An 18,936-nucleotide genomic window follows, 5' to 3' on the forward strand; every position below is an offset into this window, starting at 1 on the left:
AGCACTGGTGAGTCTGGAGTAAATTGGGCTTTTTCTGGCAGTTATCTGTGCAAATCCAAAATCTCCATTACTATGATGACTAAGCAGATCCAAATTTCAACTCAAAACTGCACTGCAGACTCCTGTGCATAGTTGTTAAAGAGATTTTAGCTTAATTTTTTACTTTGTAATCTCAACTTTGACCTCAGAGTAGTCTGGGTCAAATGATGTTTATATTGAGTGTTTTCAAATAAAATCCCTGTGATTGCACTTTTGGTTTGAGACTTATTTTGACTGCAGCATCAGTACTGTTTGTAATACGGGACATAAGTAAGCCTGAAGTAGGGTGTTCTCAGCCTGAAGAAAAGTGATATCCTTTGTTAAACCCACTGACATCAAGGAGAAAGGGAAAGACTAAACATGTATTTTAAGCTTAAAAATTCTTTTCCAGCTGGCATTTCCAGAAGAACTATTTTAAGAAAGAACAGGAATTATCAGGAAGTTATGGGATTTATCACAGAAAATTTCACTGTCCTACTTTAGGATATGCCTTTGCTACAAGGACTAATACTCAGGCATGTGAGTCACAAAATCCTACCTAAGATTATGCGTTTACTGATCCTTTGTGACCTTAGGTGTATTGCTGATGTCCCTATGTCAGCAGTAGTGGCATACACAGTCCCAGTTATTTCACAACAGACTGTGGAGAAATGGGTCTGTCTTTCCAGAAAACCAATCTTGTGAGAAACTTAAGGAGAAACCAGCATGTCAAAAATAAAGCAAATAAACCATGGAAACAGATAGAGAATCAAATCTTCATTGCATATACCTTGCATATAAAATCCACCCAAATGAAATTCTTTGTAATGGCCTCTCTGACTATGCGTCCAAAAATGAGGAAGAGGAGTGCCTGAGGAACAGGTTTGTCTGGTGAAGGAGGGAGTTGGTAGTCCTTGTAATACATGAAAAACAATTTGGCATTGACATAGGACCAGTTTTTTAACTCTCCTTCAGGAGAGCAGACACTGATTTCTCTTGTAAAGTCCACAGGGGAGAGTATTGTGAGAGTCCCAGATAACCAGAGGAAATGCTGTTATTCAAATAAGCAAAGATTGTTGTGCTGCCACTTTTTAATGCATTTTGTTTCAGGTGTTTGAACTTACTGTGGCTGTTTCCAGTGGCTAAACTAAATCTCTACATGTTGTAGTTGCATCAGTGTCTGTTAAGAACAAACTGCTCTAAGTGGGCAGCAAAACAAACAAGCAGAAGAGTGCAGCCAATTCCCAAGGTGGCTTCAAAGGTCTAAAGCTCCAACTCTGAGAACACATAGAGTACTAATAAAGTCCCTCGCACATAGTCAAGATGCAAACATCAGTGATGCACAGTGGAAGGAAAGTATAATAAGCTCTCCAGTATTCTCACAGTTTTTGCCAAGTCCTAAAAGTTTATTACAACTTACAACATTCAGGTTCTTTCTTATATAGTTTTTGGAGCCAAGTAATTTATTGCCAGAGGAAATAAGCTTTTAAAAGATTTTGTAGTGATTATGATTGCAAAGCAAAGCCTAAAAATATGACTTGACAATTTCTTACAGGTTCAGGAGACACAGAAAAGGTAAACAACTTTCAGTTCCAATGTCATGATTCTTAGGGCTTGGCTAATGGTTCTGAACACCTGAGGCTGCTGATACTGCAGACAGAATATTTATTTTACTCACAGCTATTCAATTATTCTCATTTTCTCCCCCACATCCATCCCCTATTAGTCGATTAACTGTCCTAGAAATTTTATTGATTATAGATTAAGCCTTTACGACTCAGTGGAAAACATTGCTTAAAGAAAAAAGAAAAAAAAAAGTTTTAGAATCACTTCTAATACCCCTCTGCTCCGATTATTTTTTTTTAAATACATTTCCTAACCAAGAACATTTTGTACCATGTGATAACTGCAGTACAGTTAGTCAGGCTTCTTAGACTTCTCAGGATGATATATTCATCTGGATTTATGTAAAAAGGACACAATAGCCACCAATTTTGCAGAATACAAATATGGTAAATGATGATAATTTTTTTAATGCATAATGAATAATTTTGCTTTCTATTTGTTTTTTTGTTTTTTTATTAGCTGTTAGTCTTATTAAGTGGATATTTCCTCCCAAAATGTTTTAGATATAACTTACTTAATGTTCTTTTTGCCATTGAAAATCCTAATTTTTTTCTTAAATTACTGGCAAAATTCTATATTGTAACAATCACAGTGCCAGTATCGCTGTAATCGCTACTGTAGCAGTTTGTAACCTGAAAATTCAGGCCCAAACTCCTGCTTGGGACCTACACCTAATGTCTGGAAGGATAACTATGACATAATGATGTAAACGAATTCTTCTTACTAGAAAAGCAAACTGAGCCCACTGTGACACCATCATGGAACAAAACTAAAACTCATGTACACAAATTGTTTGAAGCATCATTCTAAAATTCTGCCTACGTATGCTTGAGAGAATACCAAAAGTATCCTTTTGAAGTACCCTTTTGATACTTTTTAGATCGATGGGCCAGTCACACAGGCTGATGTACCTACCAGATACACTCAGGGGTTCGGATCTCAGAAGAGAAACCACCCAAACCCTTTTGCATTGAGTAGTTGTTGATACCGTGTCAAGCTTGGGTAGCAGCAAATAGTCTGAAAAGCAATAGAAATATCTTTAAATCACAGATATGCTTTCATGACTCTTGAGTCACTTGAAAAGAGTGGGATAAGTTACCATAACATAGAATAAGAATTCCATTTAACAGTTTTTTTTTTTTACCATATCAGTCAGATTACCATATCATTCAGATAAAGAATGGCACTGGTTGTTTCCAAAGGAATTTTAAGAATTAAGGTGAGTTTTCCAAACAGTTTGTTGCATTCTACCTTGCTTGCCTTTGTATCAGCAGTGTACAAATAGCATAGGAAGCCTTCTGTTTGTGTGCAGTATTTTCACAGAAAATCCCCAGCCAGCAGCTAAGCAGCTGATGACTAACATCTATGTTACAATTCTGATATGACTCTAGTTGTGATAGACTCCCCATAGACTTCTGAAAAAGACACCATAATTTTGAAAATTCCCTTTGTATTAAAAAATATAGCTTATCTTTATTCTAATACTTACTTAGACAACAAGGATGAAACTGCTAAGGCAAACAGTGTCTGACTAGCCTGTCTAGCTGCAGACAGCTGTTTGAATACAAAATGTTCACAATAGCAAAGACGTAAACTGGCAAAAGCTTTAAAAGAAATGTCAGCCTCCCATAAACAATTCTGAGAACATGAACACAGGGGAGATATTGCAACCTTATTGCAAAGGATGAAGCAGGAATTAAAGCTGATGCTTCTTCAGTAATTATTTATCTAATGCCCAACATCCACATCATATTGCTTCGAGTGGGCCTTTCACATACAGCCTTGCATCTTCTATCTGTGCTGCATCTCAGGTGAATGATGAAAAAGCTTATAGAGAATGAGATATTTAATTGGAAATTATACAGTTGTGATCCTGACCAGAAACAAAACTTCTGATCAGGCCACTCAGACCAAAGGGCTTAGAACTGGCAACATCCTGAAATAACAAAACATTCAAATTTCACACATAAAAGGTGCTTTGAGCTCCCTTTTCAATCACGTTGCTATGTAGACTTTTGGGGTCATGTGACCTTATTTGAAATGAAATGCAATTACAGAGAATTGCTCTTAGACAGTCAAGACTTAACACTTGAAATATTTAATGACTAAAAAATTCTTCAGATCTTCGCCACCTCACCTTCTCCCCCAGCAAAAAGAGTGAATCCCAAACTGAACAACCCTATGGAAACTCTAACCATACTGCCAGCCTGAGCTACAAGCAACTTAAACAAGAGAACAGAAGCCAAACTTTGGTTTGCATCAGTTGTTATGGACAAACAGAACTAATTACAGCATTCAGAAATAATTCTGTAAAAGATCTTTCTAGTTTATAAAGAAAGGTGCAGAAGTTCAGGCTTGCTGATGTTAGAAACAGTCTTGTAGCCACTTCCATGAAACTGCTTTGTAAAGCAAAATCAATCTGTTGTTCTTTCAATCTGTCCCTCCCCCAACCCTGCCTGTAATTTCCCTTTTCCTTAGTCTTCACTTGTTTTCTTATACAGGCCACAAGAACACATCCTTTTGCTCTCCAAATGCAGGCTACTGCTCTATCAGAGGTTATTGTGATGGCAATTAGGCCACCAATTTCATTTTTTATAAGCTGGTGAGCTAACAGTCATTTAGGTTGTGGAACTGCCCTCCTTTCAGGGCTGGAAAATAATTTGCACTCCTTTGTGCTTTGCTGCAAGTTGGCACAGTTGCTCTTTTATTGCTAAATCCTGCTTCTGCCCCTGCTTCTGTGTGTGTTGTGTCCTCCTCCCCATGACTATATTTTTGCCTCTTAATTTAGTGCACTTCCTATGCTTTATTTTACAAAATCTTTATAAACTTCTGGATGTAGAGCCTGATGGTGTTACCTCTGTCTCCTCCTGTTGTATTTCAGATTTTAATGCTGCATTCATCCATCATTTCAGTAGACAGCCCCATGGCTCCTAGTGTCCCCCCAGTGGGATTTCAAAATGGATCTAGACCATCAGACCACTCTTTTAGCTTACAGTGAAAACTGTAATGAGTGCAAAGAGCGCAAAGATGTTTGGCAACAGGTCAGAGTTGTTTTATAACTATGAAGGTATTTGCAGACATCAGTTTTCAGGTAGATGAACTAAACATTTGTTTAGGCCTAAGAGAAAAAAAAATCTGTGAGTATTTTAAGGACTGACTGCAAACACTTTCCACCAGGTTTGCCTTTGACTGCAGATATAAATACTTGCCCTAACACACTACTTCACACTGTGCTGTGGGCTTGTGAAAGTGACATGAAAAACAAGGCGTATGCTGCTCTGCCTGGATGAGTGTGGTGCTAACGTGGCTGCCCTGCTGATGTTAATATGCTGGCTTGTTGCAGTGCCTGTCCCAAGCTGTATGTAATGAATGCAAAAGGATGACATGGATAAAACTCTCTTATGGATGACTCATCAAGTCTAATGGAATTATTGTCACTTGAAGATGGGCTCAGGGAAACAAGCATTCTAGTACTTCTGGACTACTACTGATAATTCTTTCAGTCTCTATTGAAGCTGCATTTCCAGATCTGTTCACAGTAATTTAGAAACACCCTCCTTCCTAGGGAAAAAAAACAAAACAGCAACAACAAACTAAACAAAAACCTTGTACATTTTTTCAGTTTACTATAAGAATGGGAACAGGCAAAATAACTGCTGAGTTGCTCTCTCTTTCTCACAACAGTTTTTTAAGAATTCCCTGATATCATCCCCTTCCCAAACTGCTGCCTCTTCTCACCTCTCCTTTATAAGGCTGCCTCTTCTTCTGCCTTGAGTCTATGTGGTTCAGTGCTTCCTCATAGCCTCACTCCTTGCAGTTGCAATTACTTTCCCTTTTGAAGTTGAGATGATATTGACCAAAAATTAGAACAATGGATTCTAGCATTAGTAACAATTTGGAACACTATTAAGGCTGTGCTAATTGCTGTATAATCAGACAACAGTTTTCAGCAGAAGTACTGGTAGGTTTATTCCCAGCAGTACAAGAACACAAGGTGCTTCCCAGACTACTACGCTGTTGGGATGCCAAATCCCAAGCAGAAGTAGGGGAAAATTCAAGTACTGCTTAACTCTTACTTTTTATGAAATTTATTTTATCAGTTCATGATACTGTGCCTTGCCCAGAGGACGTATTTATTGACTCAATGATGTGTCAAGCAGTATGTGCTTTAAGTATTTTGATTCTCATTCCTATCTACCTATGTATTGCAGTTTTTTCATAATTACACACTACTGATTTCATAATTTCATAATTACGCATTTACTAATCACTCTGCTACTTTATGGGTACCTTCAGGAGTTCCTGTAACATAGATCTGAGCACAGGGTATTATTTGCTTGACTTGAAGCACAGTGAAAGCCACAAATATGGATCCTAGCTGTGTACATATATGTCTACCAAATAAGCACCTACAAAATTTTAGGGGACCAAAGCAATACAATGGAATTGGTATTTCACAACTCTTGTTTCTCAGTGGTTTTGAACAATTTTTAATTTATCAAGGTGGTGAAATACCTTGTGCAAGACCTCTGCATGATGCTGTTACTGCCAATGCTATTGTTTAAAATAGAGTTGTGTGTGCTGTAAGATTTGGATTTTCACTGAGGGATCAGCTTGGGGGAAAGAGTACTGCTAACATGAAACATTCAAAATTATAGACTCAGGACTAAAAAAGCATATTAGGCACTTAGAAAAAATACTATTTTTTATTAATTATAAAAGGCAAATAAACGATTATGTGTATCAAGGGTTTGCTCTTTTTGCTTCACATGGCTAACAGCTGGGTCTCTGACAGGGGAAAACCAGTTGTATGAATAAAACTGAAACTCAGTAATACCCACAAATAAAAGTAAGAAGTGGTCAGCCTTGAAATGTTAAGTATTTAACAATCCCTGGGAAAATTACAGAACTTCTACAAAACCCATCAGCCTTAAGAACTGCTTAATGCCCTTTACATTTCTGCAAGGAAAGAGATTCTGTTTTTACTGAGGAAGAAATAAACACTGTAATTGAATAAGGTTGGTTTTCTTCACATTAAAATAGCAGTGTTGTTTTTACTTCATCTTTCCTTAAAACCATTACTATTTATTTGGTGTGCATGTAGCGTTCCTGGCAATGCAGGAAAAAAAAACACATCTTGTTTCTACTGCCCTAATGCACCTAAGGTTAACTGTGTAACTTGAAGTCTAGTGAAAAAGCAAGCACACAAACAAAAACCCACAGAACAGTGATTAAAGGAAGAACAAGTTTCAGACCGGAATCTTTCCGTATATTCAAATACTAAGCTGTGGGGGCGCATCACCCCAGGGCTCTCTGTGCTGTGGCAGACATTGACCTGTTTCTGAGGAGATGTGTTTCTGTTCCATACTTTATGCCATTTCTTAACAATACTGTAGGTAAAAGGCTTATAGAAGTTTATTTCACGGAATCAATGTGTTTGGAAAAGACCTGAGATCGTCATGTTCAAACAATGACCGATCACCACCACGTCCAGTAGACCATGACACTAAGTGTCACATCCAGCGTTTCCTTAAACACCTCCAGGGACAGTGACCCGACCACCTCTCTGGGCGGCCCACTCCAATGTCTAAACACACTTTCGTGAAGAAATTCTTCCTAATATCTAACCTAAACCTCCCCTTGTGCAGCTTAAGACGTGTCCTCCCGCCCTGTCGCTGGTTGCCCGGGAGAAGAGACCACCTCGATACAGCCTCCTTCCAGGGACTTGTAGATAGCGATAAGGTCACCCTCGAGCCTCCTTTTCTCCAGGCTAAACTTCCCCCAGCTCCCTCAGCCGCTCCTCCAAGGAGCTCCAGATAGGACATGCGCTCTTCCTTAGCATCCAGAGCAGGGAAAGACGAGTAGCGCTGCATACGTCACTGCTGGATGAGAGATGTGCTGCTTGGTCAGAAATTTAACAAAATATTTCGATTAGCATCCGCAGCACACCGGAGAGCTCTAAGACAGGTCACACCAAGGGAGATAGGGCAAAAAACGCGACCCGCAGTTTCGAGCTCCGTGCCCTGCGGCCGGAGCCTGCCGAGGGCCGCCGGGCGGGGCGGGGAGCGCAGCGCCGGCCCCGGCAGGGGCGGCCCCGCTGGGCGGGCGGGGCGCGGCGGCGGCTCACGTAGCCGTCCCAAGATGGCGGGCGCTCCGGACCGGGCTGCGAGGGCGGCGGCGGGGCCGGGGCCGGCGGGCGGGCGCTGGGCGGGGCGGCGGGGGGGCCGGGCGGCCCCCGCCCCGCCTCGCCCCCCCGCGGGGTGCGGGGTAGCTTTCCGCGCGGCCGCCAGGCTTCATCATGCTGCGGGGCTAGAGCCGCCGAGGCGCCGCCGCAGCGCAGCGGGGTAATAATGTTAACAGAGGTAAGAGCGCTGCCGGCGAGGTGCGGGAGCGCGGGGAGCGGCTCTCTGTCCGCCCGAGCGGGCAGCGCTCAGTGCCGCGGCTCAGCCCTCAGCCGGGGCCTCCGGGTTGTCTCGGTGGCTGGCAGTTTCCCCCTTGGCCGCGGAGGGCAGAGGCGCTGGCCGGCTCGCCCAGGGCAGCGCCGGGCTCCTCTTATCAGCCTCCCTCCTCTCCCGGCAGGGCGGGACGGGAGCGGGGCGCTCCGTCTCCGCGGCGGAGCCCGGTCCGCCGAGCCCCCTCCGTGCGACAGCTGGGCCCGGCCTCTGTTCCGACGCGGTCCGCAGACGGCCCGGCGAGGGCCCGTGGGGCCGCGCCCCCGCGGCGGGCCCGTGTCTGGAGGAGCGGAGCGCACCTGGTGAGGGGGAACCCGCCTGGGCCCTGAGGCGCGCCGGGAAGATGCCCCCGCCTGGGCCCGCACACCCGCTCCGGCTTCAGCCCCTGTGGCCTCCTTCTCCGCCGTGGCTTCGTAAAGGGAACGTGTTTGTTTTCTTCTTGGAGGATTTAAGCCTAGCAGTTCGGCTGTGCTTGCAGGAGTTTGTGGCACTAGATAATCCTGAGAAGTTGGTTTCCCCGGTTCACCTCTGCCTGGTGAAGGGTTTCTGTTCTGAAGCAGCTCGGCTGTGAGGAAGGCGGCTACTTGAGGATTAGCGTGGGCTATAAAGGTCTGCTGTGTCCAAAGGCATTCTAAAAGGTGGAATCTAGCAGTGCTTTCCAGTTGCTGGAAATTAGACTTTACCCCGTATTTTGTTTTGTCTACAAAGAGCAATTGATTTTCTATTTTTAATGTGAGCAAAGTGTCCTGAGTGCAGGTACTTGTGCAACAGAATGACTGTTACCCGTGTTTTATAATTTGTCATTTTATTCTACAGTGGATGTTATTCATACTAAAGTGAGTTGTCTTAAGTCTTGCAGGCTAAAGTCTTGCTTTACAACACCTGAACATTTCAGCTTTGGTTTCCTGAATGATATTAAACAGTACCTTCCACGTTTTAATTTACATCAGTTCAAAGTTTCAGGACATTAAGAAAGCAGTTCCATCGAGCCATGAGCTCTCAGATTTCCCCAGGACAGTAAAATTTGCAGAATGAGTTAAACCTGTAAAAATATATGACCTATTTTTGTGTTGAGAGTATTTGGTGGGTGGTCAGGATTAATAAGCTGCATTAAAGAGAGTTGGTGAGTGTTATGCCATAAGAATTAGCCATAGTAATTTAGATTATTTTAAGAGTAGCATAGAACGTTCTGGGTCAGTGCCTCCTACTGGACTGTTTGTTCCTTTTGATGGTGGCTGTGTGTGCCCATCCAAGACACTTTATCTTGAAACTGAATTATTTTTTTTTAAACAGTGTTGGAATTCTGTGAATTGCAGTATGGATGACAATACACTGGCTTTTTGAGGTAAAGCTTAGTGATTTCATGTGTGATGATCAGTTATGACACTTATCCTTGGTGTCAGGAGGAGAGGGCTCTAATGTCCCCCACTTCTAGTTCCTGTACATTATTTGTAGACAAGATGCTTCAAGAATAAGTATTCTATCCTTGGTCTTTGCCTAGGAGATGAATTTAAATTTTAAGGGAGTCTAGCAAAATTGCAGGCTTTGCCTGCCTGAAAAGCAATGGTGGGGAGTTCTTCTGGCAGTCAGACAGCTCTAGGCTGTCAGGAGTACCCAACCAAGGTGAACTGGAGGAGTCCTTTCCCAGTGCACTTTTCTGGGTGTCCCAATGGTGACTTGGTAGCTACAGCAGCCTGGGGAAACTGCTCACAGTCGTACCCATGAACCCTTGCCACGCTTTGGAGGAATGTGCAGCTTGTTTCAAGTCTACTGATACATTATTTCTTTGAATATGGAAATAGGGATTGGCTGTATGGTGAACTGACATTAGAAGCAAAAACTGCACTAGTTTTTGGTGCTGGATATTTGTGGCCTTGTCGAGTTTGCTACTGCCTAGAGTGGCCAAAATCACTGCAAATATTTTTTTGGCCATTAAAAATTTAGGTCCATTTTTCCTACCATAGCTGCTAGTTGTATAACTTAAAAACACAGAAAATATTTTTTATTAAATATGTTTAAGAATAAAAGGCAGGTCAAGTTTTATGTGTATTGTTATCATGTAATAACACAGTGTTGAGTTTCTCAAGGTCAGTTTCCTACATCCTCTGACTGTATCCGTATATGCAGACCCCAGCAGATTTGTTTCAGTTTTGTGTGAACGCAGTTAGGATTAGGAGTTCGTAATCAGTAATTTCAGGGGAAGATCATGCTTCCTGTCAGGAAAAAATACTCTGTGTAGTTTTTTTTTGGCCCTTTCTGCCCATCTTATTTTAGTTGTATTAAAAACACATGCTGTTGGATGCCAAGTACATACATTTATTTACCTAGCTGGAAAATGCCATTTCCAAATTTTTCACCATAAAACATATTTCTGCAGTAATGTTGAATACATTCTGTCAAGATGTGTTTATAGTCCTGCTGTGATGATAATTTTCCTAGTCTGTGCCTTTTCACTTGTTCCCCTTTTCTTGTTCATCAGATGTCTCCTCTGCTTTCCAGGCCAGTGTGGCCTGTTCCCGTGTGACTTACTGCCTCAGCACTTTCTCATCTGGCAAGGTCATGATGGACACAAGTTGCAGTGGTCATTCTCTTGTTTTTTTGGACAACTGGCTTTGTCATGCTCGACTCTTGCGCGGTGGTAACTGCACTGCATGGACTATAGGGAAGCAGCTGGTGTTTTACAGCTTTGACTCTTGGTGGTCACTAGTGTCTTAAATTCGTTTGGAACAAACATTCAGTAGGATTTTGACTTAATTTACAAGAAGTTTTAGATGTCTTTCAAATTGATGGCCTGTGCTGTCTGCATTTGCAGCCTGTGTTATCTCTGAAGAAAGCACTTTATCTCAGCTGAAAAGTAGGTTCCTTTTTTTTTCTCCCCAGCTAATCATTAAACTGCTTGGAGATGCTTAGGGAGGACTTCAGAATTTACCAGCAGCTAAATTTTTGGCAACTTAATTCTCAATTTAGCAAGAGTAACTTGTTGCAGTATTAGTGGCAGTTGAGATTTTTTTAAATTTGATGAAGTAGGAAAACTTTTTTTCTTATCCACAACTACAAATGAGCCATACTAAATGAGCTCTGATGTGCTGGTATTTCTTGTTATTGCAACTGGTCAAGATAATTCACTAACTACATGCAGTATTTCCTATCCATTAAACAATCTACATTTTATTTATAAGAGCAGTTTAAAAACTTTTTTTTTTTTGTTAGATTTTGGTAACTACTAGCCATTGAGAACTGTTTCTGGGCAAAACCAAGAAAATTAGCCTGATTTTTAAGAATAAAGGTTGACTCAGCAGCTTAACTTGCTCTAGAATAATAGTGAATTAGCCTTTCTGCAACAGTAGCACATTGTAAAGTATATAAGTACAGCTCTGAAAGATGCAGGACGCAGTTAACTACTTGATGTACTGTAGCATTAACTTTTTCTGTTCCTTGATACAGTGGCAGATTGCTCTGGTGCTTTATGTGTCTGAACTATGTTCTCCTGGTAGAGTCATTTTCAAATGAGTAGATATTTACCAGGGTGCTGAAATAAATTAGTTTCCTGTCCTTTTGTGAAACTTATGTGCTGGGGCTTTCTTTAGTGCCAGTGTTTTGCTAGATGATATGTAGCTGGAGCATTAGTTGCAAGCCCATGAGAGGTAAAAAGCCTCTTTCTCCTTCAGTATTTTCTTTCAATGAGGTTTCCCCTACAGCTGGTCTGTGTTGTGTCCCTAATTGTTCCTATTACAGCTCTTTTAATAACTTCATAGTTTATGAAGTGTCAGTTGAAAGTATATGAGAAATGCCAAAATTAAGAAAACTAATCTTTTGCGAAGAACAGTTATCCTAAGTACTTATAGATTCCTAAGTACTTGTTTTTAAGTATTTTCTGGCTACTAGTAAAAGATAGTATCCAAACACTCAGGACTGTTCTTAGAGTGCATAGTTGGGCCGAAAATGCTGAGATTGAATGCAGAGTTCTGCAGCAACTCTAAAATGTCAGTCTGGACCATTCCCCAAACAGCATGGGAGAAGAAAAGCATGAAGTTCCTTACTTCAACAAAAATAGTAATAGCTTGTCTGGCTAGATAGCTGAAGGAGCTCCAAATGAAGATTTCTCGTCTGGTTACGCTCTAGGGAATTATCTCTCTTTTAAATATGGTTATCTCTTCTTCCCACCCTTACAAAGATGACAAAGCATGTTTTCTTTGGGCTAGCATTGGGAGAATTGCTATTATTATAAAAGAGAAGTAATTGATATTGTATATAAGTTATTTGCAACAGTGAAAGAATTAATATTTAGAAGTCTCACTAGCAATTTTTTTGCCATTTCTTGGTTGTGAATACCAAGGCTGGAATGATAGCAAAATCAATTGCAGTTGGCACTTGCAGTTATGTTGAGTGAGAAACTTTGTGAAGTAGAAGGAATTGTAAGCTTGGGCCTGATGCTTGTTCTTGTGCCCCCAGCATGTAATGTCTGATTTCTGAATTAATAAAACAAGGCATTATTTCATGATGTAAACATATTGACAAATTTGAACAAGAGGCCTTGTTTACATAATTTCTGTGGAATCACACCTCAAAATGATGACGGCATGACTGTGATTTACAAGTTTAAGGTGAAATGGGTGTTTATTTTTACTGTGAGTAAGCATAGATTATAGGTATGCTCAGCCAGGGGGACTACTTTTATAACTGCCATTTGTTTTGGACAAGAGGTCAGTTCCTAGACTGTCACAGTTTGGGAGGACGTGTTAAAGATTATTATTGCTCTGAAACACGAGTAGCTGTAAAATCCTGAGAGAGTGGAGATGGATCTCTGAAGAAGTTGCAATGTTGATTGACTTTGTGTTCTGTGTGGAATGGGATGTGATTTCAGTGTTGCAGTTAAAATACTGTGAGCCAAATTTATTGCTGTATTCTAATGCTGACATTTTAAAAACATTTTAAGAGTCCCACAGATTTTTAACTATTTTTTTTTTAAAGTGGGATGTTATGAAAAATCAGGGATTTCCTAGGATGGAGTTAGTTTATTTTGAAGCTGTTTTACCAGTGACACTGAAATCTTTTCAGTCCTGCTCTTTTGCCTATTTTCTGAGACAGTGAGCACAAGATTAATTTAATTTGAACCTCACCAGTTTGCCAGTCCACTAGTTGCTGGCAGGAGATGGAGATAAAATAATCTCTGTTGGTTTGAATCTCATTAAATCCCTTCATGCATCAGATGGCTTGTATGATGTCCTTTCTTCAATTTCACTTGGAAAGACTTTTTGATAATCAGAAATACTAAATTTCAAGAACTTTTTCTTTGTTTCACAGGTGAAAATAGCACTGTGTTTGTTCATGTGAGGGCTCATATATGCCTAATTAAAAGTTCACAGGTACCACTGATGTCTGAAGTGCTTAATTCATTATCCCATTGTGACAGGAGTTCTGAGTAGGAGGATGAGCTTTGCATGCATTTTCTTTCTGAAAATGTTCATAAGTTTGGGAACATTCTATGAAGAGTATTAACTGTTTAAATGCAGTTGAGCTTTTGTTACAATGTTTTTTTAATCTTTCATGGCTGTCCCTTTGCTGTTCTTCCCTTAATCGCATACTTCTTGGAGGAAAGAGGTGATCCTGGTTCTATTTGAATCAAATCTGTTTGTGTCAGAATGTTTTGATTTCAGAAATGTCACTATTGTAAAATCATGTATTCTTGTTCATCAGTATATTTTTGGAATTCTAGGGAATGACTACTCAGCACTTCTGCTTGAGCCTCTAAGGCAGTGCAGGTTAGTTTATGATGTAAGGCAATGAACTTGAGCAGGAAGTTTGAATTGCTACATATCCTGTAGGGCTCCCTGCATTTCCACGCTTCCAGTCAGCGCTGTTATACAAGACCAAGCAGAAAATAATCTAGAATAGCAAAATTTTTGCAGCAGCTGTCCAGTTAGTTATGAAACAGTGCCTCAGACCTGGGATGATTTCTCATATACCTCTTAAATGATACTAAAAGCAATGGGAAACAAATGTGTATGTTTTCTGAGTCACCCTTTATTCAGGATTTGGCATTCCATACTGCATGAGTGAGTTGAAAATCTGGTGACGTACATGCCTGGGGAAACAAGTGTCCAACATGTGTTACTGTAGAAGGAGTGATTGCTTTGAAATCTTGCTGATTGTCAGAATGGTCCTGGAACTGTCTGACTTGGGGAGATCAGGGAGCCTTGCTTGTTGCCCTGCTGCTGTTCTAAGAGCTGATGCAGGCTGAGATATCACTGAGTCTTGAGTCTTTTCTCCTGTGTGAGGCCCACTTAAACCTTTACATTCCATCTCTGTTATAATAAATCAAAACTTTGTTTAGGTTGGGTTTCCACAAAGGCTATGGTGTTTCATACTGTTGTATCAGCTTACTTTTCTGAAGCCTATGGAATGATTTTTTGTGATACCATGAAAATAATGGGAACAGTAATATATATATATATTTGTTATTCATTGAGGGAACTCTTTGTGCTTGAAATTGCATCTATATTTATCTGTATTTGTGTGATTTTTTTTTCCTAAAAATAAATGCAAGTGGTTTTGATTCCATTCCCCACACTTCCCCTCCCAGTATATCTTGGTGTATTTGTTACTGATAGCTATCTTAATTTTTAATGAAGCCTATTGGGGATTGAGGTATCCAACCTCTTTTAACATACTTGGAAGAAAAATGCTTTTTTTTTTATAGTTCATATACTCAAACTAGTATTTTTGAACACAATGGTAGCAAATGGAATTTTTTGTTTTTCTTTGTAAAGTAGAATCATATACTGTGGAAGTCTTAAATCTTGTGATTTAATGCCTGAATTAAAAATTTAATTTAATGGTACATATAATGAAATGGTAATTACTTTTTATGCTTGTTTATTTCTTCTATAAAATTAAAAAATTCTTCTGGAGAACAAATTGGTTTATGTGAATATAATTTTTTTATTTTTTTGATAAGAAGTTATTTATTGGGCTAGGAGAATAAGGTTTTATTTAAAATTTCCACACTTACCAAAGTTTTTCTCTTCACAGTCAGCATTTTTTCTAAATTGTGTGTAGTAGGTGTGTTAAAAATAATTTAATCCTAAATAATTTTTAATCCTTACTTTGTGTATGAGCACATTATACTGTTACCTTGCTTTATGGTCTTAAAACTGTGTACTTAATTTCTTCTTTTGTGCTTTGTGCTTGACTTGCACGTGTGCTTAAACTTTGAAATAAATTTTATATTTATTTCTTTATGTTGTTTTTAAGATCTGGGCTTTAAATGGTACCAGTCTTCTGTCTTTCAGTTGGCAGTTGCCCTACTGCAGCTTCCTAGAAATTGTTATGAATATTATGAATTAGCAGTAGTGATACCAACAGCAAACAATATGTCTATGAATGTTTCTAAGCTCTTCAATTACTTTATTGGATATTTTCCTTTATTGAATTGTCCAATTAATGATGGTTGGCTGTTGCCAATCACTGTTTCTTTTAATTGTGCTTTATTTATTGGCATCTTTTTTGTTTGAAATATTTTTTCTATTTTAACAATCTCTGTATGATGCTTGTAGTCTTCTTATTTTTTCTCTCTAGATTTGCCCATAACTTTTATTTCCTTTATTCTCTGTTTTTTGATGCATTATGCCAAATGTTTTTTTGTTTTCCAGTGATAAAAGTAGCTGCATTATTCCTGTGGAGAGTTGTGTACCTGGGTTGGTCTATGAATGCTTCCACCTTGCTGTCTGTGTGGTTCTTCTTTTGTTCGTTCTTTGTTTCTCTCCTGTATTGCCCTCTTCTTTATTATTTTCTTTATATATTTTTCCTTTCTTGCTCCTGTCACTGGAATGGCCATATATTTTTCTTTAGATGTCATCCATGCATAAAGGCATTTAAGATGCTAGGAATGCCATTTAATGTTTGACTTCACTGGATCTAGTTTGGCTGCTACTAAAGTGGTTTTCTTCCCTCCACCAGACACAAGCTGGTCTGACAGCTTCTTGTTTCAGGTCTAGCAGCTAAGTAGCAACTGCATGAAGAATTCTTTTGCCTTGGTGAACCAGTCTTGTGGAGGGATATGAGGGTGGGAACACAGGATAAGTTGCCAAATCAACAGCTGCATGGTTTGGTGCTGGGAAAGTGCATAGTGTTAGTCTGCATTTCCTTCTGTGTAGATCTAAAATGAGTCAGTATCCAAAATAATTCCTATACTTTTGAAAACAGGGAATGTCACTATTCCTTCTGTCACTTCTCAATGCATCTCTGCCTTTAGAAAAAAATACAAGTAAGGTTTGGTAGTTCCAGTTAGGTTTCTTTTTTTGTTCTTGGCCATGTGGCAATGATTGAAGTTTTTACATATCTTCTTTAAACTTGCCCTCGGAGCCGGATATTCAAATGACTCAATTAGTTTAATCTATAATTAGTTTCAGTCTATAATCTTGAAGTGGTAAGAGTTGATGCACCGTTTCTGTGGTTTCCTTCCTCCCTGAATTCATTGAAATCTGTTGGAAATATTCCATGCCGTTATATGAGAATGAACTATTCCACCAAGTTCAAAGAAGTGTCCCTTTATGTAAATGTTATTTGTAGGTATTTACACTTACTTTCCCTCTTCTGTGTCTTCATGAGAGAGGTAGTATGTGAACCTGGGAGATACCCAGGAACTAGTTGACGTGCTGATTCTGGGCCCAGGTTTTGTATGAGGAAGGAGAGGACTACTTGAGGCTAAAAGATTCATCTAGAATACTCAACAGCCTCTTTGCTTCCATAGAGATGGACAGAGGTCATGGAGCAGAATCTTGGAAGAAGTTGTAGGAGGCTTTACTTTACTTACACTTACCTGCAGTGCTGTCCACAGTGTTCTGTAGCAAACCATTCAGTGAAACTTACGGAGTTTCTCAGGGTTGTGCAAGCAGCAGACAGCAGTTTTCTCAGTAATGGTGTTCAGGAAAAGGCGAAAGTGCAGAAAGGATTGTGAAAAAGATGCACAGAGCAAGCGAGCCTTCCCAAAAGGAATGGGGAGCCAAACATCTCTGGAAAGCAAGCATGTAAAGCACACAAGCAGTAAGGACTGTTGAAGGTATTGGAAAAGGGAGATATTAAATACATGAAGGGGAAAGGTTTTATTTGTTTCTGTTACATTCCCATTACATTTGTCCCATTGGAAAAGGACAATGATATTTAAGCAATTTCTCCCCCTCTTAAGCAGGGGCTTTTTTGCTGATTAAAAGCTAAATCAGAGTTCTGATTTTCTGTGTTGGCACTGTCCACTCTGTGAAGAGTTAGGCACATCAGCTGCTTATTAAAGAGATCACAATATATAAAAATTTCGCAGACTATTGAAAAACTTGTTGACCCTGAACCAATCTCTTTCTCTTGCTTTACTTTGTGCAACTGGGTGATATTTTGTCCAGAAAAACAGTTGAGAGGAACAGGAACTTTTTATGCTTACTCTAGCTTTGTAAAGGTTTGTGTCACTTTGTGTAACAGCTGTTTCCATGGTTATTTTGTCTTCATCCAGAAAGCATGCTTCATATGAAATTTGGCCCTGTAGGAGTTCAGATGTACTTTCTGAGACCACTGGTAATTTGTAGGGAAATAGTAGTTGTATCAGAGTTTGTATTTTGTAACTAGAGAAAACCTGTGGCACTCAGAGAACTGCATAAAAATTGAACTTTTGAAGAAAACATTGGAAAAACATCACGATCTCCAGAGGAAGGTGCTGGTATTCTGTCAGTGGTTTTAAGTTTCTTAAAAATGGGCTATATTTGCAGCTTGGGATCCTACTTGTTATTTGTGTACTGACAACAAATTCTTTGTGGTGCATACTCTGATCTTTGGAGTTCTATTTTTGATATCCATTCCATTTTCCAGTTTGTAAATTATGATGCTGATTAAAAAGCACTACATAGTTTTAAGAACTGTTGTGAAACTATCAGTACATTTTTGACAAGAAATCAGATCTAGTGAAGGGGTGATCATTGCAAGCACAAGTCCAAACTGAAACTAGTTCATGATACTGGCACTGAGGTCTTGGAATTAAAAGAACAAAACAAATCTGCCAAAATCAGTGAATACAGTGTTGGTAGCTGTTTCTTCAGTATTCAGTGTTTAGGCAGTAGATGCCCTTTATTACTTGGTGGTAAGAGTGTAGAGACTATTACCCTTCTTTATTTTTGAAGACAGAGGTGAGCGCCAGGGAGAGGAGGAAGGGGGTAATACTTGAAAAATTGTGTTACTCCTCAGTCATATAAAAGGGGGTCAGAATGTTGATTGGGAGTACCAAGAAGATTTCTAAATCTACCCTTGGTGGCAAGTGTAGCCAGTGTGTTCCTTCATAATATGGATACATTTTATTTTATCACAAAAACCTTTGTGGTGGAACTGAATATTGTACATCGGTTTCCAGATAGATTTGTATTGTAACAGGAAGACCAGAACTGGACACCCGACTTCAGGGATGTCCAGATGGACAGGATGGTTCACTTTGCTGTCTCTGCTGGTGACACCTCTGCTGATTGAGGGTATAATACCACCTTTGGTATTATTACCAGGGCATGCTGCTGACTTGTGTTCACCTTACAGCCCACAAAGAGTGGGCCCCACACTTCGTTGTGGCCCAGGGTTAGTCCACCCCAGATGCAAACCTGTGCTTGTTTTTGTTGAACTTGATGAGGTTCCTGTCAACCCCTTTCTCCAGCCAGTTGACACACGTCAAAACCCTGTGGTGTAATGAGCCCTGCTTTAGGATTCTGTGCACCCATTTACTGAGAGTTCAATGTGTCACATTGCTCAGGCATCATCAGTCCTGTATTCATCGGTGAAGGTTCCCACCTAGTCACTGTCTGTATGCTGAACT

At 40.0% G+C, this 18,936-nt stretch overlaps 1 protein-coding gene across 3 annotated transcripts in view; it reads left to right on the forward strand.

Moving 5' to 3' along the window:
* Positions 1–7,877: 7,877 nt before the first annotated feature.
* The window catches only part of SNX13 (sorting nexin 13), a 66,648-nt gene continuing 55,589 nt past the window's right edge, over positions 7,878–18,936 (forward strand). For 2 of the 3 annotated variants that reach the window (XR_001331212.2, XM_005518855.2), the window contains exon 1: positions 7,878–8,006. Coding sequence is in view for 2 of the 3 variants with exons in the window: in XM_005518855.2 (XP_005518912.1) it covers positions 7,995–8,006 (12 nt within the window). In the remaining variant the exon portion in view is untranslated. The remainder of the gene's footprint in view (positions 8,007–18,936) is intronic. The other variant, XM_014248686.2, reaches the window with a different exon arrangement.

Source organism: Pseudopodoces humilis, chromosome 1 (assembly GCF_049639895.1).
Source record: "Pseudopodoces humilis isolate 2021_Gansu_Grassland_sample_001 chromosome 1, ASM4963989v1, whole genome shotgun sequence".
NCBI lineage: Eukaryota > Metazoa > Chordata > Aves > Passeriformes > Paridae > Pseudopodoces > Pseudopodoces humilis.